The sequence below is a fragment of the Phocoena sinus genome, chromosome 7, assembly GCF_008692025.1.
Source record: "Phocoena sinus isolate mPhoSin1 chromosome 7, mPhoSin1.pri, whole genome shotgun sequence".
Lineage (NCBI taxonomy): Eukaryota > Metazoa > Chordata > Mammalia > Artiodactyla > Phocoenidae > Phocoena > Phocoena sinus.
The window spans coordinates 22,954,456-22,978,422 of record NC_045769.1 but is presented as its reverse complement, the minus strand read 5'-3'; the positions used below and the strand labels follow the sequence as shown (position 1 = coordinate 22,978,422).

General features: G+C 36.7%; 1 protein-coding gene across 1 annotated transcript in view; it reads left to right on the top strand.

Annotated features, from left to right (window-relative positions):
* The window catches only part of VWC2L (von Willebrand factor C domain containing 2 like), a 148,442-nt gene that overhangs the window by 14,451 nt on the left and 110,024 nt on the right, over positions 1 to 23,967 (top strand). Inside the window, exon 2 of the mRNA XM_032638289.1 lies at positions 8,859 to 8,988. Coding sequence (XP_032494180.1) covers positions 8,859 to 8,988 — 130 coding nt within the window. The remainder of the gene's footprint in view (positions 1 to 8,858; positions 8,989 to 23,967) is intronic.

Sequence of the window (23,967 nt, the reverse complement as noted above, 5' to 3'; positions counted from 1 at the left end):
TGCAACTATAATGATGAGTTTTCAAGAATGAGTAAACTTTCTGTACTTGATAATAATTTTAGACTGGGTATTTCATCAACTGTTTTTGCAATATTCTTGTGTTTTACATTAGCTCAGAGTAAATGCAAGTGAGTAGAAGGATTAAATTTAATAATTCTATCTTCCATTATAATAGTACCATCAGTTATTCTTATAAATAATCAATTGATTTCAAAACTTATTTTTATAGACATCTAGATTGTCACTATTGCCATTTATTTAGGGAAGGCTAGCTATGGAGTTCATCTTAGTATACCTTATATACATTATCTTGTATATAATACACATTTAATTAAAATGCTGAATAATTTTTAAAATTTATATCATTTCTGAATTTTAGTTTATTACCTATCTAGTTTACTGTATCTACATGGGCAAAGCTATGTGCACTCTTTACAACTTGACTAAAATGTTTCTGTTTTCAACAAGCATGAAGTAGTTTTTGACAGATACCCTAGAAATAATATTCCAGCATATATTATCAAAATACCAACTTCTCAGAAAGAATATCTACTACTTAACTTGTTACTCAAATGATACAATCATACACATTTGCTGACCAATGGAGGTGATTATAAAAAAAAATCTATGCATCTGTTTTTTTATTTGCTTCAGCAGTATTGAAATTCATAAAGAAGTTCCAGCTCTATGTCCATAAATTGATTAGACTTAAAACCTCAGTGTTTCAAATATGCTCCAATCAATAGGACAGATCACTGAAGAGGTCACCACAACCCCATTAGACATACGACAATGAGGGGCATTTTAATCAGTGACACAATGGGTCTTATTTCAGATGATTGTGAATTTTGGTTAAAATCCATTGGACCCATTGATTATTAGGTGACATCTGCCACATGCAAGTTACTGGCTACAGGAATGGCAGTGGATGTTAAATACTCTTGTACTCTGTAATTTAATGTATATTTTAATGAAGTGAACAGTGAGATTTCTGACAGACATCAGCAACTTTGAAATAGAGTCTTCCAAATTTCTCAGAGTCTGAAAGTAATGAGATTTGTTCCATAAAGTGATGAAATTTATGCCATAAATTATCTCTAAGAGAAGAGTGCTTCTTAAAGCAGAATCATTTCCTTGGTAGAGATCAGATTTTAAATAGTTGTTTAATAAGAAGTTTTTGGAAAAGCAGTCTGTGCTATGTTCTCTCTGAAAATTTTTGCCCGTTATCAAAGAAATGGAGTGCCACGTGGGTCCAAGGCCCACTATCACTTGGACAGAAGGAAAGCCATTGATGTAGTTACTATGCTAAAACTTGGCACTTAGAATATATCCTATCAATAAAGATGCAGACATAGAGAATGAACTTGAGGACATGGGGAGGGGGAAGGGTAAGCTGGGACGAAGTGAGAGAGTGGCATGGACATATATACACTACCAAATGTAAAATAGATAGCTCGTGGGAAGCAGCCGCATAGCACAGGGAGATCAGCTCAGTGCTCTGTGACCACCTAGAGGAGTGGGATAGAGAGGGTGGGAGGGAGATGCAAGAGGGAGGAGATATGGGGATATATACGTATAGCTGATTCACTTTGTTGTACAGCAGAAGCTAACACACCATTGTAAAGCAATTATACTCCAATAAAGATGTTAAAAAAAAAAACATGCTATCCATTTATGTATCCATCCATTCAATCTTCAACAATATTCACAGAGGACTTTCTAGGAATCAAGTTTTGTTTCTCAGAGTATTCAGCATGTGTTTTGTTGGACTTTGTACTTTAACTCATCCTTTAGCAAAAAGGACATGTCTAAAATCAGGACAGGAATAGAAATGCAGACATAGAGAACGGACGTGTGGACACAGGGTGGGAAGAGGAGGGTGGGATGAACTCGCAGATTAGGTTTGACATCAATACACGACCATGTGTAAAATAGATAGCTAGTGGGAACCTGCTGGATAGCACAGGGAGCTCAGCTCTGTGCTCTGTGATGACCAAGATGGGGGTGGGAATGGGGTGGGGGGAGGGAGGTCCAGGAGGCAGGGGATATAGGTTTACATATAGCTGATTCACTTCAATGAACAGCAGAAGCTAACACAACATTGTAAAGCAACCATACTCCAATAAAAAAAAAAATCAAGGCTTCTTTCTGAAAAATATTTTATAATATACTAAAATCATTTTGTTTAATAAGTAACCATTAGGGCTTCCCTGGTGGCACAGTGGTTGAGAGTCCGCCTGCCGATGCAGGGGACGCGGGTTTGTGCCCCGGTCCAGGAAGATCCCACATGCCGCAGAGCGGCTGGGCCCGTGAGCCATGGCCGCTGAGCCTGCGCGTCCGGAGCCTGTGCTCCGCAACGGGAGAGGCCACAGCAGTGAGAGGCCCGCGTACCACAAAAAAAAAAAAAATAGTAACCATTAAACTTGACACACACTATAAAATGAGGCTAGCTTTTTCTTAGACCCTTTAACAATACCTCTACATGTATTCTCATCTTAGTTATCATGGTATTTTCTAGTGCAACAAAAATCTGTAATCATCAACTGCTAGTCTAGTCAGTGAAGTGCTTGAAAATTGACTTAACTGGTGATCCACATGATGGATATTCAAGGAATTTCAAGTTACCTATAGAAAGTAAGTTTATTATTCATTGCCATAATGCCGAAAGCCAAATATTTATTTCATGACTCATAATCAGAAACCTTTCCCCCTCAAAGTGCCCTTTACAACATTTAAGTAAAATGCAAACATCTTATTGAATCACAATCCTGTCCATGTATGATAAACACAGGTGAAACTGCCCAGAGGTATGGTTTAACAAGAAAATATAGAATATGCATAATTAATTATGCATATGTTAACAAAGATTTCTTGAGTATCTATTATGTACTAAGATATCTTCTTGGTTCCAAGAATACAGCCAAGAACAGTATACTGTAAGGAGCTTATAAACTATGGGGAAGGCAGATAAAAATAAACAAATAGAAGCAAATCAATAAGGTAATTTCATAAACTGACGAGAGCACTGAATGGGCAATGTGTTGGAGAAAGATGACGGAGGAATAGTCGTGTAAGAGCTCCCCGGAGAGAGGGCATTTGAGTTGACACCTAAATGATGAGGCTTCAAGAAAAGAAAATAGGTTTGTTGCCTTTCTTTTCTTTTCTGAGTGATTTATAATGGTCATTTTAACCATTCACAATTACTCTTTATCTAGAGGCTTCTAATAAGAATTTTTCTTCAGTGTGTTTCTGACATGATTAATTCTATTAGTCCACAAATCTCCCCACCAAACCAAGTCCTATAAAACTTCATTGCAACCACCTCTGCAATCATATACTACTTTGAATAAGAGAAATAACCTGAATATTCTTTTAAATACAGTTGTGTGCTTCCAATTTTATATTTTTTGAATTATTTTTCAGAAAGCCATCACTAGCTAAGTATGCAAGTGAATTATAATGTTATATTTCTTACATATTTTATGTGCTTCCCAGTAACTCTGTGAGGCTGGTAATATTGTTATTCTTTTGTTTTATAAATAAGAAACTAATGCACAGAAAGGTTACGTAATTTTCCCAAGATTCACAACTAAAGCATCTGAGACTCGAACTCAAGTCCTAAGGCTATAGAGAACTTGCTTTTAACCATGATACCACAGCCACTGAAACGAAGCCAACAAAATGAAAATCTTTTTTCAGTTTTTCCTAGTTTAGAATTCCTTGACTTGTAAGAGTGTTGTTATCTTAAACCTTACCAAATTAAACTAGTAAGCTGAACACTGCCATGTCCCTTGTCACTTTGAGGTTTGAATTTGTATAACAAACCTTACAGACTGTGGCCATTTCCTCCCAGGCACCCTACATGCAAAATGCCAGTAACAGCCGTCACATAAATAACAATGCCACGAGGTATTACTGTGTGGACCAAACATCCAGCCTCTCCTCAGGTATGGATAAGTAAGTCTCATTGTATTCAGAGTACAAGGGTGCATTTTCTATAAACACCTGGAAACTTCCTTGCAACCAGTCTCCAATAACACGTTCTAATAATCCCATGTTAACGCTTGATGACCCCATTAGATTCCAAGTTCTCACAAAGAACATATTTGATTGTTTTTCTGGAGTTATTCAGTCACTCTGCTAATCTAAGTTACTAGTTCTCAGTGACTGTAAATGGCGGAGCATTCTACTGTTTCCTGGGTTCTGGAATTCCAATTCTCCTAGAATTCTTAAAAGTCACAGTCAGTGGCATTGGGATTTCAGCTTCAAGGTCTTCAGAAGTGAACCATAGTTTAAAGGATGTGTATTGCCATGTTTCCATTCTAATACCAAGGAGGAGGATTTGAATTCTAGTCACCTAAACCAGTATTTTAGAAAGAGCCCCGTTTTATTCTATTAATTTTAAAATAAATATGTATCTAGCAGGAAACCCCCTGAACTTTAGGAACAGCTGGGACAGCATTTGGATTTGCCATGCAGATATATTCAGTGACAGTGAGAACTACAGATAAAAGTTGTGGTTTCTGCTTAAACAGAGTCCCACGTTAGATATTCAAAAACCACTAAGCTAAAGACATACAGATCATAACAGACATATAATATTCATATCACCTTATACAAACGTTAACAAATAATTATGTGTTAACGTTTGTATTAACATTAATAACTTTTAAACAAATTTGTTAACAAATAATTTGTTAATTGTTAACAAATAATTAAAAAGTAATTTTAATTATTTGTTAATGTTTGTATATATATTGAATGTTACTTTATTTTTCAAAGCTTTCACTGAAATAAAAGGCTCTGTGAGATTTCTCAGAAAAAGATTTTCCATGTATAAAATTTTAGGATGGTGTCATTTAATCATCTTACTGACCAGATCTCTAACTGACAAAAGCCACGTACTGGTCATACTTTCACATGTTCTTCTAAAAAAAAATAGCTAGTAAGAATAATTTTTTCTCAAGTACTTGTTCCAGTGTTCTCCGTTGCTCTAAGGATAGCTTTATTGTTTAATCTTTGGTTTTACAGGCCATATTTTCAGATTTAATCTATAGTTATCACATTGAAGAACCTGATAAAAGGAAATTTGTAACCAGCTCAGTACTTAAGATGTAAAGATTTATTCAAAGCATCAAACCTTTCAGAGTTTTATGCTGTAAGGTGGGAAGGGTTTTTACAGTAATGTAAATAAATGTGAAGGATTTTTACAGTAATGTTAATGTCAAAGTAGCACACTGCTCACCCCTAGGAACTTCTGGCTGTATAAGCAACACCTTTATAGAAGCACGGTGGGAAGCAGGGGTGGCAGAGGAAGTCAAGCGAGGCAAGAAAACAATGATGTGCAAACTGGCCAGTTTATGAAAGGAAAGAGACTTGGCGAGGCTGGAGAGGACGGAGTGGGCTTTAGTGTGAGGTCAGTAGATTAAATCTGATAGAGTGTTTGGAGGGGCGGAGGCAGGCACACAGAGGCTCGAAATGAGAAGAAATAGGCTGTAACAGAGGCGTTCTTTCTGAAAACAACTGAATGATAACAAAAGAGGAATTAACATGTTTCTGACACGAGATTCTGGGCCAGGAAGAGAGAGGCTGGTATATGAATAAAGCCAGGTTCAGGGAAGGATTGATTCGAAGTTGCCAGTGGCAAGGGTGATAGTCTAATTTTTCTAATTTATGTTTCTCATTACTCAAAATCCCTTTTAAAAATCTGGCATCCTTTTATCACTAAGCCTTATAGTCTTAGTTCTTCCTCAGAGTATTTCTCAGGACTCCAGTGTATACACATCCAGCCTCCACTGATTTCAGGCAGAGGCCCCGGAGTTTTACTAGATTAGTATCTGTTATTGCTTCTCCCAGATAACTACCATGAGTGTAGCTACCAGGTTACAAGACTTGAAGGTGCCCAAGTCCCCAAGAACATGAGCCTCGTGGCAACCTAACTTCAGCCTATTACAATTTTCTACGAACCCACATTTGCAAAAAGTTTAAAAGCTCTACAGCTCCAACGAGAGAGGGGCATGGACATATATATACACTACAAAATGTAAGGTAGATAGCTAGTGGGAAGCAGCCGCATAGCCCAGGGATATCAGCTCAGTGCTTTGTGACCACCTGGAGGGGTGGGATAGGGAGGGTGGGAGGGAGGGAGATGCAAGAGGGAAGAGATATGGGAACATATGTATAACTGATTCGCTTTGTTATAAAGCAGAAACTAACACACCATTGTAAAGCAATTATACCCCAATAAAGATTTTTAAAAATTTAAAAAAAAAAAGCTCTACAGTTCCATAATAATCTATGCACTAACTAACCTAGTTAGTGAAATTCTCTTTAACAGGAAGTATCTATCCTCTATAAATCAATCATTCAGCTGCTAATGGTTATTCCTATGGATCTGGTCTGCCTGAAGAAGGTACAACACGTCGGACAATCAACTACTCAGATGGGAGTGCACAGAATAGCCATGCTTGCTATCACGTGGCAGTACCATATAGCAGTTAGGATGCCTAGATTCAAATCCTGCCCTTTCTCCTACTGCCTACAGGACCTGGGAAAGCTACTGAACCTCTCTCAGACTATTTCCTTATCTGTGAGATGGAGATAATAACAAATCTTCTTTCATAGGGTTATTATGAAAAATAAGTAAGTTGATACAAGGAAATTGCTCTAGCATGATACCCAGTAGTTAATAATGTTCAAAAACATTGTTTGAGTCAGAATGGTGTTCTTCCTCAGTCTGTGATGGGAATCTAATACTCCAACAAATCTTTCTCAAGGACCACAGTTACTTTGAGGTAGACATTTTGCATTGGAAAATCTAGGGGCTCTTTGGGATTTTTAGTGCCAAAATCAGTCCACCAGAGTTGCATAGATCAGCCCCTCCTTCAGCTAGAAGGGAAACAGCAAGAACAATCACAGCTGTGGAAGAGCAAGGTACAGGAACAATATTAGCCACTCCCTTTTTCTCTCATGTTAGCAATAAATGCAGGCCAAGTCCTTGCTGTACTTCAGAAGGCTGTGCAAAAATACTTTGCGACTAATCAAGAACAGGGAGACACCTCTGACAATGTTGCTTGGGAATTTAAGATATCACAATGGGACTTGCAAAATAAGAGGCAGTATAGCAGCTAGAATATCCATCTCTCACGCTGTTTCCTCACTTAAAATTTCCTTCGTCAAATAATGCGTTGTGGTAACAAATCCTTTTCCTTAATTTACTGAGGTTTTCAGTGGAGGGAGCTTCAGGAAACTTACCGCCCTTGGGATGATCCAGTAGATTTTTCTGGAATACTTAACACAACTCAACCACATGGTAAAGAGTTTAACTGTGCTCTTCAATAAACTTACTGACCATGCTAAGAAATAGCAATATTTCTTCCACAGATTCTATGGCTAATTCTCTTGTTTCTACTAAATTTGAAAGTAAAATAGTTCATTGAAAGCTAGACCATCATCCTTCAAGCAGAAAGCAAAGAGAAAATTAATTTAAAAATAAGTAGTTTGAAAGGCTTCCACTCTCACAGACCACCTGAGTCAAGAAACACTGATATTACCCAAACTGTCAAGTTCATGAAGAAACAAGGGCTGGCAGGCATTATGGACAGTAGTCACTGAGATAAAGGCTGTGGACTTTAATTAACACAAGTTTGAAGTGAGACACTGGGGCACAGAATTGGAGACAGAATTTTCCAGGAACAAATGGCTTGCTTTGAGAAGTATAGACCTGTATAACTTCTGAGACCTCTAAGTTCTCATTCCAGAATTCTCAATTTCTGTTTTATGAGAAGGGAAACCTAGAAAGTATAAAGGATGAGACAGTCACAGAGTGGCCACTGCTTTAGATTATTTGTGGTATAGAAAGTTTCTAGAAAGGAAACACAAAACCCCAAACTCATTCTTGGTTGGTAAGTACTGTGAAGACAAAAATTTTCTGCTTTTTAATTTTTTTCTCTAAATTAATCACTGTTCAATTCCATTTTTAGAGTCTCTGTCTCTTAAATAGTGACTTTTTTTTTTTTTGCGGTACGCGGGCCGCTCACTGTTGTGGCCTCTCCCGTTGCAGAGCACAGGCTCCAGACGCGCAGGCTCAGCGGCCATGGCTCACGGGCCCAGCCGCTCTGTGGCATGTGAGATCTTCCCGGACCGGTGCACGAACCCATGCCCCCTGCATCAGCAGGCGGACTCTCAAACCACTGCGCCACCAGGGAAGCCCAATAGTGACTTTTTAAGTCAATCAATTTTAGTCCATTCATAAAAGCAAGGAGGCAAGATGAAAGGTATTCACTAAATCTTTCAAGAGGCAGTACCTGGATGTTTGGATCCCAAATGCAATCTCCTCTAAAATTCACATTGGAAAAAAACACCCTTTAGAGTCTAGGTTAGCTTGAAAAGGAGTTTCTACCAAGGGTATGGATCTCCATTTACTATTTTCTTGTTTCTCAGTAATCCTTTTCCTTCTTAGGAAATAAAATGAAAAATGGCAAAAACTTACTTCACATGCTCCAGTGTCATTCCTGTTTAGCAGAGGAAGGCAGAGCAATAAGTGCATCTGGAAACCAAACCAGGAGGTGACATATCTGTTGTCCAAACCTTCCTTTGAAAAGTAGGAACGTAAGACATAAAAAAAAGTCATACATGAGTACTCTGGTTGCTCATGGCAACCTGAGCTTCACATGGCAACCCACCTTTGCTTGGATGTCCAGGTGGCCTTCCATGGGGGAAGAGTGATCATACACATGGTAAATGGAGTTGATGCAGTAAAGCCAGTATAAACACTGATGTTTTGTCTTCTGACAGCATATGAATGTGCAAGCATTAAGTTATAGGAGAAAAGGGGCTAATTTTAGATTTGTTCCTAGCCCTCTCCATGTGAATGGTGTCGCTGTGAGCCCAGCAATGAAGTTCACTGTGTTGTAGCAGACTGCGCAGTTCCTGAGTGTGTCAACCCAGTCTATGAACCAGAACAATGTTGTCCTGTCTGCAAAAATGGTAAGACCGTACTGCATTAGCTTTCAAAGAGGGGTTAGTGCAAAATACAGATATTCCACTACTGCACACCATTCAACGCAAAAGCCCTCTAAGATCTGCCTGTGGTTTTTCAATGTGGGCATGGCCAGTTAATATTTCTATCCCATCTTAAAGTGAAAATAAGCCAGTACTGGGTGAATCGTGAAGCTTTCCATCTGGAGAATTAAAGCTCTTATAAGCTGACTTTGTTGTGGTCCCTATTATTTATTGTCGATCTATACGGAGAATCTTGGAAAGAACGCAGTACCATCTTTTTATAGTGACTGAATTTCTCTCTTGTGGAGGCTATGAAGCTGTTCCTAGTGCATAAGCCAGGATAGAGAGTAGGATAAATGCCAGCTATTTTGCTTTGGGCATAGATAAGACTTTAGGCTTAAAGTTATCAAAGAATTACAGAATTCAATTACTCATACACTTAAGTAGAAGTAAGGAAGACTAGAAAGTTTAGGGCTTTTATTCTAGGTTTTTATTACAATGGAAACCTGCTCTCAGAGTAATATCTATAGAGGGGAACTTGGCTTATAAGTTTATGGGTCCCTTTTGGCCCTCATAGGATGGAGAGGTTGAAATGACTATGGCATGCCAATCACCCAAAATCCAGGTGAGGCTGCAGAGAAGACAATGCAATGCCATTAACCCAGGACAGCAAAGTCAAAATCACACTCTTGCTACTGGTCATATACCAACCAAAAAATAAAGCTTCACTGTGTAACATTCCACAAATGTCCCCACTTGGCATTAATATATGCTTGAAAAAGTAGTTCTAGCTCTTAATTAAGCTGAGGTCACTGTAATGCTGAATCCCTATGCCCTTCCTTGAATTAGCAGCTCTCATCTTCTCTATTACACATTTTTTTTGGTCCAGAATTTGGCATTATGTGAGATCACCTACTAATCTTTTTCTCTTGCAGAATTATAATTAGTGAAAAAGGTATTTAGGTTATTTAGCCAAAGAAACAACACAAGCAACTCTGATTGTTTTTATAATACTTGTAGTGTTTTGGTATCTTCTCCAATGACTTATAAAGAACCCTTGTGACATTTCTTCAGGCACAGTTTCTATTATTTCTGATTGTGTAAATCTCTTGAGTCTAATATTACTGCACACCTGGCTTCTCTTTCTCTTCTTATCCCTCTCATCCAACTGACGTGTGTCATATTGAGCATCTCTCTGACTTAGAAGGTGGAGATAAATATCCTCCTGAAGTCCAAGCTGATCTAATATATGCAAAGGTATCAAATTTCAGACTTTATATTCTTAAAAGGGTATTGAAGAAACTGGAAAAGATACAGGGAAGAAAAATGAGATGATTTAATGGTTGAAAAATAGGACCTATTAGGACAGACTGAAGGAGTTTGCATAATTTGTCCTGGAAAAGAGAAGGCTCCAGGGAGACCTAACTGTCATAAAGTATATGAATGGTTAGTCTAAAGTAGAAGACCACCTGTTATTTTTCATTTTCTCCAAGGACAGAAGGAAGAAAAAATCAGCTACCTAATCAATCTTTAAAAATAGGATTGACAAGTCTTTGACTAAAGACCGTTTTTTTCTAGAAACAACTGTCTAAACAGGATCTTGTCTTCCCTGGAAGGCCCTGGTTGGCTATGTTACACATTTAGGGTAAACAAATACTGAAAGTTAAAAACTCTCATCTGGACATGCTCAGAAGACTCAGAGAATTAAAGCATGCTAGACCGTATATTTAGAATACAGGTTTTACACATGCATCTGCCACGTCATACTAGGTACTGACCACCCAAACCAACAGTATATCCAGAGTTGATGTCTATGTCAAATGTTAAATCAGCCACTACAAACTAGTTACACTGAATTTTATGTCACCCAAGATTATCCTATTTCTGTCACATGCCAGAGTAGAAATCTGTCCTAGAATGAAACTCTCTTTGTACAAAAATATATAATGAATGAACTTTAATTGTTCGATTAATTAGGTAATTAATTAGTAACCCATTTGTATTCCTGAAAAACATATGTTGAGAGAACAAAATATATTAGTTAGGTTTTCCAATTTTTTGTTCATGAAGCACTACAAAACAACCACTTCTGTTCCCTTTCGCCATTTCCAAGCAAACTTTTTTCTTTTTTAAATAAGGAAAATTAACCTGAATTAGGGTTTCCCTGGTGGCGCAGTGGTTGAGAGTCCGCCTGCCGATGCAGGGGACGCGGGTTCGTGAGCCATGGCCGCTGAGCCTGCGCGTCCGGAGCCTGTGCTCCGCAACGGGAGAGGCCACAACGCTGAGAGGCCCCGCGTACCGCAAAAAAAAAAAAAAAAAAAGAAAAAAAAATTAACCTGAATTAAAATTAGCCCAAAGACTAATTCTGAATGTAATATAACATTATGACATGCTATCTTTTTTATTATTAAATGCCACTAATTAGTCACTTATGCCCCAAAAGTAAAGTATAATCATTGTCAAAGAAGAGCATATTGAGGACTGCTGGAGAATCCTTATGACCACGTACCAGTATTTTTGAGTGAGTAGACTGAGCCCCAATGCTTGCTGACTCTTTCTTAGTTCAGAAAATAGAAACAGATGACCCATGTGCAGAAGAGCCAGGTGGGAAATAGAGGTTTACTCTGACAGAATATAACTAGAACAATTTCTTAAATTTCCAACACATGATAAGACTATCTTATTCTAAATGACAAGATTCATTTGCCCAGTATAAACTATTTTTAAAGCATTGTACTATTTTCTTAGATTTTGAAAAACAAAACAAGAAGATAAACATCTACCCTCAGGATTCAAGGTAGAGGCAATAGATCCTAATTTGTAAACAGTTCTATAATATTTTCTATATTTTCTTAAATCTTCATAAATGTTGAAAAAATTTAGTTTGCACAAATGCGGACTATCTTGGCTGCCAAACTCTTTCTTCATACTAAGATTGATTTTTCCACCTTCCTGAATTATAACTTGCCAAGAGCAAGAGACATTAAAGATATAAAATGAAAGTTTAAAGCAATAGAATCTACCACAAACAGTATTCAGCTAATATCAAAATCTTTGTTCTCAGACTAGAGCAAGAAGAAAAAAAAAGGAAGTACAATGATATATATGTAGGTATATGAAGTTTTCCCAGAAAACAGTAGTTTACCAATAAAAATGTAACAATTGCTCTTACAAATAAGTATTTTTAATATTATAAAGCGCAAGGTAATCTGATCCCTAGATAGATAATGATAGCCTCTTTATTCTCCATAATATAATTTGTAAGAATAAATATAAAGACATACTTCTAAAATTTTTCTCTAATGATGTAAAAAAAAAAGAAAGAAAAGTTTTAATTTCTTGGTCTCAATGGTTACCTCAAGCAAGAATTTCCAGTGGTTATCAATAAATATAGCCAAGCCATTAAAAATACTCCATTCTTATTAAAGTTAGTTTAGCACCAAGAAAAGTCTATTAATTTAGTCTGAATAAAATACAATAGAAACGTTAAGGAAAGATGTGAATGGCTGGGCATACACAAAACAGGAGGAGAAGGAGGAAAGTAATTTTTTATTTGGGGAGGATTATGTGATTGATATAGGAACTTATTGTTTTAAACAATTTTATCTTCTCCCTTCTCTATATATCTTCATGAGCTAGCAATCCAAATGCCTTCCTGAAAGATCTAACATTTCTAGATTGTTTTTCTTCCTCTAAGATTGTGTTACTTTGGCCTATCTTTCAGCTCCAGTCCTTTCCATGGGAATTAATATTCTTTATGTTTTTTTTTGTTTTTATAATATGAAAAATAGGTTAGCACAGCACCTACTTAAAGAAAATATTTCTATTTTGGAGTATCATGTAAATATTTTAAATATTCGGTAACTGACCATTCATTTAACTAGTGAAGTATTTGATCATTAGATCATCCAAATGACTAACTGCATTTTTTTTTTTTCACATTTCATCTGTCAGTATGTCAGTGAGTTCTCTGTTTTCGTTGGAATATACAGTCAGTCACTATTCATGGTTTGGAAAAAAAGTCACTTCATGAAAAATTGAAATAGAGAGGAACCACCCACAAAATCGTCCATGCACATTAAGTGAGGAGTTTTCATATCCTTTTCAACTAAACTGAAGTTGTCATAACCCCTGTTCAAATATTTAATTTCATATCCCTTACTCTCTTCCAGTTTATTAGTGACACAAATAAAGAAGGAAATAGATTAGCCAAAAGGTAAATGGAAAGAAGACAGCAAAGGGATGGGAAGTGCACAAATAAGAGAGAGGACTTTAGAGCCATCCAACGTCTTCTAAAGATGCTTGGGTAAAAACGCTGCTTTGTGTTGACATATAATATACAAAGAGCCCCTTGAAATAAATAAGAGAGGAAAATAATTCCACAGGGAAGAAAATAGGCAAAGGGTATACAAAGAAAATTCAGAGAAGAAAACCAAATGTCTAATAAATATATGAAAATATGCTTAACCTCACAAGGGATCAGGGTGATAGAAATTAAAACAATCAGATATTAATATTGCATTGATAATAATTTGAGATTGATGATACCTCAAATCAGCAAAGATACTAAGAGTTGAGAAAATGTTGGAACAACTTTTAAGAAATTTGAAGTCAGCAGTTCTACCTTTTGTACTTTGTCCCACATTCATGCACTAAATTTCCACTGCATTTTAAGAGCGTAAAGGTCAGAGAAATGTAATAGTACTTCAATGGAGTAGTGAAAATATATTGCAGCCTTTAAAAAGATCCTAACATTTTTCACTGCTGTGTAAAATAAGCAAGGAGTGTATAGTAGACTACAAATAGTTTATACATAATATAGTAATGTGTTCTATATATAATTTGTACATTTTAAGTGATATATAAGACATTTTTATTTTTAACTGATATATAATTTCAAATAGATAGATATTACATTTATATGTACATAGGAAAAGAGCCAAGTGTGGATACACATAGAATATTAACAATGATTCAATGATTATTTTAGGGAATAAAAGTGTGAAGGTAAAAGTAGGGGAGACAAGAGTTAATCTCTTTAAAATATTAAATCTTTACAGATTGATAATAAAAACAGCAGAAAAGTACAAACAGGCAGTTCGCAAACAAAATACAAATGTTCAAAAAATATAAAAATTATTCAACCTCACTAACAAATTTGCTTTTTATTTTTTAAACCCTCCTTTATTATGTTTGCATGTAGCATAGGGAAAGTTCTGTAAGAATACACGCCAAATTTTTAACAGTTATCCAGTGATCAGAAGAGTAATTAAAGAGTAGAAGTGAGAAGGTAGAAGCAGAGAACTTTGACTTTTTATTTCATGGGTCTCTTTACTGAATGAATTTTCAAAAATCTATTTTTTATAAGGTAAAAGGTTTTACCAAACCTTTAAAGAAAAGATAATTCTAATGTCATTTAAACTCTTCCAGAGGAGAGACAAGAAGAGTTTTTTTCTGAAGTACAATACTGATACAAACCAAAGATTACAAACTAAGAAAAATTAATGGGGATCTATTAAAATACAAAATCCCCAATCATATATTATATCACCCAATGGGTCTAGAGCAGCATTCTTCAATCAATCACATGAACCCTTCTGCCAGAAAATATATGATAATTATACTAAGGAGATGGAATAAATATAGAGTCTCCCATCGTCTCAGGTCAGGTTTTAATCTCAGCTGAGTTTTGGTATCAAAATTGTGAAAAGACATTGGGTTTTCAGAGACTGTGGGAAAGGGATTGTATATTTGTGTTAGCAAACAGAATTTAGCAGTAGGTTAAAATAATTGTGCATTCTGACAAAGTGGAGTTTACAAAGATAGTTCAAAATTAGGAACTCTATATTAATATAATTTATCCTATTACTAAATTCAAGAGAAAATCATATTATTTCTATATAAATATACACACACATATATAAAGATGACTAAAACTCTTGATAAAATAAGACTAAGTGGATATAAAATATATTGACCTCAGCCCCAAAAGACAGAATTATGCTTAATAGGTACACATTAAAGGCATTCTTGATGAAGTCAGGAACAAGACAAGGCTGTCCACTATTATTCAAAATGTCAGACTGTAGATATGAACTAGCTAGTATAATTAGAAAAGAAAGAATTCAGAGGACAAAAATTGGGAGCCAAAACTACTACCATTTGCATATTTTATGAGAGTATACTTGAAAAACCCAAGACTATAGACTAAAAACTGCTATAACGAAAATTTAGAAATATAGCAGGGTACAAAATGAGAATACAGAGCTCTCTCTCCCTCTCTCTCTCTCTCTCTCTCTCTCTCTCTCTCTCTCTCTATATATATATATATATATATATATATATATATACACACATATATATATATCTGTAGGTACGTATATTATGAAAATAAAATTGTGGCATCGGTACATGATGCAGAGATATCAATGGAATATAAGAAACTTCATAAACAGACCTAACATACATATGAAAATTGATACATGATAGATAAAATAGCATTTCAAATCAATGGGGGAAAGTTAATTTGTAGAAGAAATGGTGTTGGGACAACTGGATAGTTGTCTGAAAAAAATAATTTTACATTATTAGTATATATTTATTATTAGTATAATAAAGTATAAAAATTATTATACTTAGTATAAGTATAGTATTAGTATAAAAGTATACTTAGTATAAAAATTATTAGTAGTAGTATATATTTATTATTAGTATAATAAAGTCCTACTTATTTCATAATTCAAGAGAACTTTCAATTCAACAAAGATTTAAATATAAGCTATTTTCCCAAACAGTACAAAAAGAAAACCTAGACATTTTATTTTTAATCCTAAAGTGGCTAGATTTTAAAAGCAAACAAAAAAATCTCCACAAAGTAAACAAAACACCACTGTAAACAAATAAAAAACTAAGGGAAAAATCATCTTATATCACAAAGGGTTAATGTCTCTCATAGATAAAGATCTCTTTGAAACTAATAAGGAAAAAGATCAACAACTCAATCTTAAAAATGGGCAAAGAACTTCAAAAGTTATTCCACAAGAAACAAAATTTCCTAAAACATACAAGAAATTGCTAAAAGGAAAATGCAAATTAAAATTTGATGCCAGTTTTTTACTTATGGATTGGCCAAATATCCTATAATTTAATAACCTACTTTGTTGTTGATACCTGTGGTAAAACAGGCAGTCTTTCACATCACTGGTGAATGTATGAATTGGTACAATCCCCATGGAAGGAAATTGGACAATATATGTCAAAATTAAAGTACATATATCTTTTATCTCAGCAATTCCACTTCTATTTACAGATGTGTGAAATGACAAATAATGTCGTTCATCTTCTATGTTGTACTTCAGATTTACTACTAATAAAGAATAATCAGAAAATTTGTAAAAAATAACTTTAAATTTCCTTTTAACATGCTATTAGTTGATAGTCAAAAAAGAGATAATTTCTTTCTTTAAATACTCAAATATTTTTATTGATTTATAATTTTATTAGCTTCTATTTACCTTTATGTTTTTCCTCTCATATAATACATTTTAAACTAATTTCAAATGGCTCAAAACTGTGAAACTAATAGAAATCTACTCAGAATCAACAGATAATAGGCTACTTAAAAACATTAAAATAGATATTAATGTGTGGAGGATATATATATATAGAGAGAGAGAGAGATTAAAAAGTCACAAAACCTTACTAAGAACTATTTTTTAAAATAGTAAGGAGCCATAACTGATTTCTAAATGTGAAAAATGAAATTTGTTAGAATGCTATTTTTCTAATGATAAATGGAAATCTATCAAATTTTCCATGTAATGTAAGTTTCTTTTGTAAGTTGGAAAATTTAAATACACGATAAAGAATGTACTTGGTGGGCTTCCCTGGTGGCACAGTGGCTGGGAATCCACCTGCCAGTGCAGGGGATGCGGGTTCGATCCCTGGTCCGGGAAGATCCCACATGTCACGGGGCAGCTAGGCCCGTGCGCCACAACTAACTGCTGAGCCCATGTGCCACAGCTACTGAAGCCTGCGCGCACCTAGAGCTGGAGCTCCACAACAAGAGAAGCCACCACAATGAGAAGCACATGTACCACAACAAAGAGTAGCCCCTGCTCACTGGAACTAGAGAAGGCCCCCGCGCAGCAACGAAGACCCAACGCAGCCAAAAATAAACAAATAAATAAATTTAAAAAAAGAATGTACTTGGTAGGTTTGGGGAATTCAATCTACCAGATATATTAAAATAATACGTAAAGATATAATAGTTTTAAACAGTGTGAGAGTGGAACAAAAATAAATCGATAAATAGAACAGAAAATCAGAAAGTAATTCATATTTATATCACAATTTAGCATACAATTAAGGTGACATCCAAGTATCTGATGAAAGAATGTGTTATTCTAAAAATAAAGGTTAATCATTTTTTACAAAAGTGAAATTACATTCCTGTATTACCCATTATACAAAAGTAACTATCAGTTGGATTAAAGGTCTAAATCTAAAAAATGAGATCATAAAGGGATTTGTTTTTTTTGTTTTTTTGTTTTTTTTTTGTGGTATGCGGGCCTCTCACCACTATGGCCTCTCCCATTCGGAGCACAGGCCCTGGACGCACAGGCTCAGCGGCCATGGCCCACGGGCCCAGCCGCTTCGCGGCATGCGGGATCCTCCCAGACCGGGGCACGAACCCGTGTCCCTTGCGTCGGCAGGCGGACTCTCAACCACTGCGCCACCAGGGAAGCCCAGGGATTTGTTTTTAACATAAACATTAGCTTACTCTTAGGATCAGGATGGTCTTCCTAAACATAAATGCAAATGAACAATTTATAAAAGGAAAAATTAAAATCAGATAACATATAATTTTATCCTTAAATTTCTTAAAAAGTTAACTTTGGAAAGGTAAGATGCAACAGGCACTCTCAAGCACTACTGATGAAAGTGTAAACCCATATATCTTCTCTGAAGGGCAGTAAAAGTGTGTGGACCTTTGATCCAGCAATGTGGCTTCTAGAAATTGATCAAAAATAAATAATCAGATAAGAATATAAACATGTTATATAGAGAGGTATTTATTACAGAGTTGTTTATAATAGCAAAATCTTGGAAAACCTGAAACCTAAATATTTGACCATAAGGAGGTTGTTTGAAAAGCCATAGTGTATCTACATGGACTAACTACTAAAAAATTGTTACAAATGATGTCACGGGAGAAAAATTAAGGACATCTCCACAAAAAAACAAACAAAAAAAATGCACGTTCAGAGTATATTATTAAATTAAACTAGTGGGTCAGAAAGCAGTATTTTTAAAATAATTTTGTTAAAAAGAAAACGTATGTATAGAAAAACACTGGAAGAAAACACTTCAAAACGTTAATGGCACATAACTCTGAATAGTAGTAGGTAATGAATAATTTTTACATTTTTTTTCCCTTTGCTAGCCCCTAGTTTCTAAATTTCCTACAAGTCTGCATCATCCCTGTGATTTAAAATTACTATTTAAAGGAGAAAATAGAAAAATTCTTTAAAAAGCTAATGTAAATTTTTATGATTTAATAATCAATGACATGCCACTTATTAGAAATTGCACTGATTCCTTGTTATAATTTGTACTCCATAGTTAATTAACCAACTAATAATTCTACCACTTGACTTTCAAATCCTTTAACTGTGAGATTCTTTGTAAAGAATTTGGAAAACATCGTTGCCCATTTTATGTACCTATTAGGGTAATTGTTAAAGTATTCACTTAAGTCTATGCATTTACATTTTCATGAAGCTATTTTGCAAACTCAGCCTTTTAAGTTTGAAAATTAGATGCAAGTCTTTCACCTTAATTTGATATTTTCTCACTTCCTCTTACGGAGACAATTAGTAACAAATGAAACACAGACATTAAACAAACACACTGAAGATGAAATATTTTCTGGCACTTGCACATATCCATTGGCTACAGAGCCCCTGAAATAGTTTGTGATGAAAGCATACCCTATGAAGGGCAGTTTCAAAGCCTGCATTTCATTGACTTCATAACTGAAAGCCAGAATTATCATATTCGTATAAAGTAGATGTCAAAACAGAGTATTTATAAATAGCTATTTTAATGAGCCACAATTTCCTATTGCTTCCATAAAGCTTCCTCCAAAGTATGAAAGGAAATATTTTTATTTACGTTGTCTTAAACCAACAGGATTCCCTCTCAATTCATCAGCAAATTAGATTTCAAAAAGATTATTTTACAAAGTTGACACAATGAAAATTAATGCCACATTCATTTCCCGCTAATTGCACCTCTACTTAATTATCGGGGCCCCCCAGTCCTTCAGAAAATGAAGGGAAGAAGGCCAACATCTGCAAAAATGAGAACTTTTCTCTTTTTTCTCCTTAACATATGGAAAGTGCTTAGGGACTATGTTTTCCCTATGTAATCATCTAGAATGTTGGGTCTGGTCCTCCCACAAAGCACACACTCCTAGTTGAGAAGAGATATGTTAAGAAGTAGACCTCACTCCTTCGAGTGCTACGTAGTACTCTGATGTTCAGCTCACCACCCCAAAGGGAGCCTACGGGCCCCGAAGAAGGGTAATGCACACACATGTACTGAATGTCTCATTTTTACACATTCAGATAACCTCACAGATAATCTGGTTCAAAAACAGTAGGTTGGCAGAGGGTTGAATAAATCTCCCCAAACTGCCCATGCATTTCTATTCTTAACCCCACCTTCTCTCTTATTCTTCAGCTTCTCTTCAACTATGTTTTTATAGACTAGTGCTGACTTCTAGGATCATATACAGTAATCTCTAACAAAACACCTCTGAACTGTGGATGATGGCAAAAGGGCAACTGGGATCACTAACATATTTATAGTTGGATGCCCCTCAAATGAGAAAAGGGAAATGGGAAGTTCTTGCATGCATACTTATCTTGCTTACGCTAGCTTCATTTGTACAATCCTTAGGAGTTGGATTTGATTCTAAGAGTTAATTGAATGGGGTGGCGTCTGACGGGAAAGCCAAGGCATTTGGTCTTGCCAAGTCTTATCTAAGGGAGGCTTGAGTCGTTGGCCATGGGAGAGCCTCCCTGAGGGAGCAACACAACTGCTCGTGTCAGGGATATGGGGCTGCTGTTCCATAATGACCCCCAAGCTCTTGCTCACACAGTCCAGGCATCGGTGTAGCTCTCAGAGGCACCCAGAGACCAATGCGTCACTACCGATGACACACAAAGTAAGGCAGAGTTTCCCTTCATCCAAAACTCCTTCCTGAGGTAGACGTGTTAGAAAGTTGCATTCCCTCCTTTACCTCATGTCTTTGCCAGGTAGAAACTCAGGCTTTTCAGATGCAGGAAAAGCCATGTCCACCCACCACCGGCACCCCTTTTCCCCTTCACTAATTACTAATGTAAATCTTGTGCAGTCAGACAAAAACAAAACAAGGTTGCCATGCAAATTGTGTTCCTTGACCTGCTTTGAATTTGAATGTCTTCTAAAGCACTGGGCAAGATGAGCCTGGGGGGCCTCGAGGAAGGTATTGCTCTATCTTCCTCAGAAGTTTCAGAGGTCTGAAGCAAGAGCATCTAACAGACTCGTCTCTGAGGCACAGATTCCCTTTCTTACAGATAAGACCAAACTTCTTGGGATTCTACATCCCACGTCACTGGTAAAGACGGGATCCAGAATTCTGGGTCCTCTTGCAAAGATCCTAACACCTCCCTGGCCAGCAGTCACAGCCTCATCCTCATCGACGGGCTTGAGACACTTAGGACTGATTTCTCCCTGCTTAGCTCAGACCCCACCAGGAGCCCAGGACCACCAAGTCACCCCTCATCCCCGGGACTCTGATCTCCATATGGTGCTATGAGCTGAGAGGTAACACCCCAAGTCACCACTTTCCAGTCCTGGCCTCTGATTTTTAGTTCTCCGTCACACCTACTGCCACCTGAATCGTATATATTTTACTTATTTAGTTGCTTGTCTCCCCTGCTCACAGAAGTACAAAGTTCATGCGAAGATTTTTGTCTCTTTTGTTCACTGTTGTATTCCTACTACCTACAACACATTGTAGGTGCATATATATGTTCGTGAATAAATGAATGAACGCGCACCTGTATTGTGCCTTTGGAAGAGCCAAAATTAAATAAGAAAATTGATTCTTTGAGTTCTTCTAGCTTCTCTTTTGAGAAGTCTCAGTCTTCTATTTCACAGAGACGAGCTTTCAAATGGAGAGCTTAGGCGGCATTGTGTGGTGGGAAGGAGGGTGCTTATCAGATTTTTTTCCTAATTAAGTTTGCTTTAATTTACCACTAGGATTAGTGGTACGTATATTGATAGGAGGCATATCAAGGTGATCTAGTAGAGACAGACTGGTTTCCAGGGGAAACTGAGTCAGCTTGATATCTTACTGCTTTATAACCTTGCTAGGGACACCTAAAGCTTCGGTTTCTTAAGAAATGACTGCATGTAACGTATGAGTCACTTCGGTGCAAAATTAATGTAATGCTTTAGCCAGTATTATCTACAATGATATATTTCATCTAACAATAGGGATTGGACTATTTACGAGTTAAGGAAGCCTCGAGCATTGAGTGAATATGTGATTTGTCAGTATCTGGTAAACAGAGTCGGAAAATGGGACTTGATATCAGGGCAGAGGGAGAACTGATTGCAGGGGATAATATTTAATTTTAGAAATCAAACTGTGCAACCGAAAAAGATATCAGAAATACGGCATAAAACAGGGACAAAGGAAACTTGCTAACCAATACCTTTTCTGGCCTATAGTGGTTGGGAAACTCTCTAAGGATGGCTGAGGCTCAGGTAGGAAGCCCTTGCAGTAAGACCTCTGATGTTTAAATGTCGCTCTGAGCTGCTTCAAATCAAACTATCAGAAATGTTAAACCTCTTTTGAAACATATTTATGGTTGGATGCCCCTCAATTGAGAAAAAGGAAGTGGGAAGTTCCTGCATGCATACTTATTTTGCTTGCACTAGCTTCATTTGTACAAGGTGATGGCAATGAGCAGCCATAAATGCTGCTGCTGGTCAGGGTAGTAACTAGCCAGGCCTGAGTCCTCTCCTCCTTTCACCCATCACTCTTATGCATTCTGCAGAAAGGTCCATAAAGCAACATACCTGCCTTCTGGAAGGCAAAGCTCAGTCAGTTTCCAACAACATTAAACAACAAAATAGTTGGCAGTGTTGTATTCAAATCTTAAAAGCCTGCTCATTCCAACTTTCTGTGTTGGGATTTAAAACAGAGGGAAGATGCAGGGCACCAGGGGCTGATGGCCTGTGTTTAAGATGTGGGATTCTCCGTGTCTGTTTTATCCTACCCGCTTTGATTTGATTTGATGATTTAAGAATGGAGATAGATGACAGTACGCAGCAGCAAAGGAAGAAAACTGCAGTGTAGAGGAGGGCGCGCGAGCCTCTCAAGCCAGGTGGATGGCCAAAAACTTAACTGGATTCTGTTTTAACTCGCAGTAAATGCAACAGTCAGATTCCTAAGCTCAGTGATCAGCCACCATGCAACGTCATCTGAGATGTACCGAAAGCTGTTCAACCCATCAAAAATAGTGCCCCTTCTAGCCCGCCAACATACATGCCCACATATACATTCATCCATGCTTTCATGCTCGTAATTTCTTTTATTTAAAAAATTTTCATAATTAATGTCACTAAAAACTTGAGAAAAATAGCTAGTACCTCAGGTATGAATGACACCAATTAAGTTACATATATTTTTCTTGGGTTTATCAGATGACTAGATCATCAAACATAGGCCCAGTTAGTTTAAATGTGGGGAAGAGTAAACCCGGGATAACAGGGAAACCGTAGGAAGGTACTGGACCAGAGAAAGAGAGAACGCCTGACACAGGTGCCTTTAGGATGAGAGAGGGAGCCATGAACGCTGGGAGGTTGAAATGAACCGACATGTCTGCTGTGGTGCATGTTGAGGGATATAGTTGCCTTTTCATATATTTCCTCAATGACTGATCTAATAATAATAATTAACCTAACTACTAAGAGAAGCACTAGCTTTCATTTATTGCAGGGGAGGAAACTGAGACTAAAGTATATAAATTACCGTCCGATATACAGCTGGGATTTGAACCATGCTCTATCCAACTTCAAAGCCATAGTGTCTAACCAGTTGTTCTCAGAGTAGCCCTGGGCCAGCAACATCACCATTATCTAGAAACTAGTCAGAAATGTACATTTCTGAGCCCATCCCAAATCTACAGAATCAGAAATCCTGGGAGTGGGACCCAACATTCTGTGCCTTAACAAGCCTTCTAGGTGATTCTGACGCTCAAAGTTTGAGAACCATGGACTTCTTCACAGGTGTCTGTTAGGGAGTCTGTTCTCTTTCAAATAAAGGATGTGTGTGTTGGGGGAAGCTAGGGGAGTAAAAGGTGAATAACTATTAGTCAGTGGTATCAGAGATAATGTTATACCAGGACAAGAAGTAAGACAAGGCTGGAAGGGTTAGACACAAAATGCCCTGGAGTCAAAGCAAGGGCACTTAGGTTGGAGAGGATCCAGGAATGGTAAACCCCAATAGGGGCAAATGCAGGTCCCCCAGGGCCTAGAAGTGATGTAGGCGGGACATACCAGGAAGATGATATTCAAGGGAAGCTGTCAAGAATGGTCACACCCAAAGAGATTTCTTAATAACAAAGCCGTGATCATTGAGAACGGAATTCAACTTATTTTTAAAGGCAGCAAAAGTCACTAAGGAAGGCACAGTAATGAAAGGAAAGGCAACGCGAGACACTGATCTGCTATGAAGTGATTGTTTCAAGTAAATTATTTTCTGAATTTAAGTTATGATAACAATTAACATTTTATAAGTCATAAATATATTTAAGAATATTTTAATCCCTTTAAATAGCTGTGTCAAGGTCTAATTGACATAAAATGAACTCTACATTTTTTAAGTGTACAATTTGATGTTTT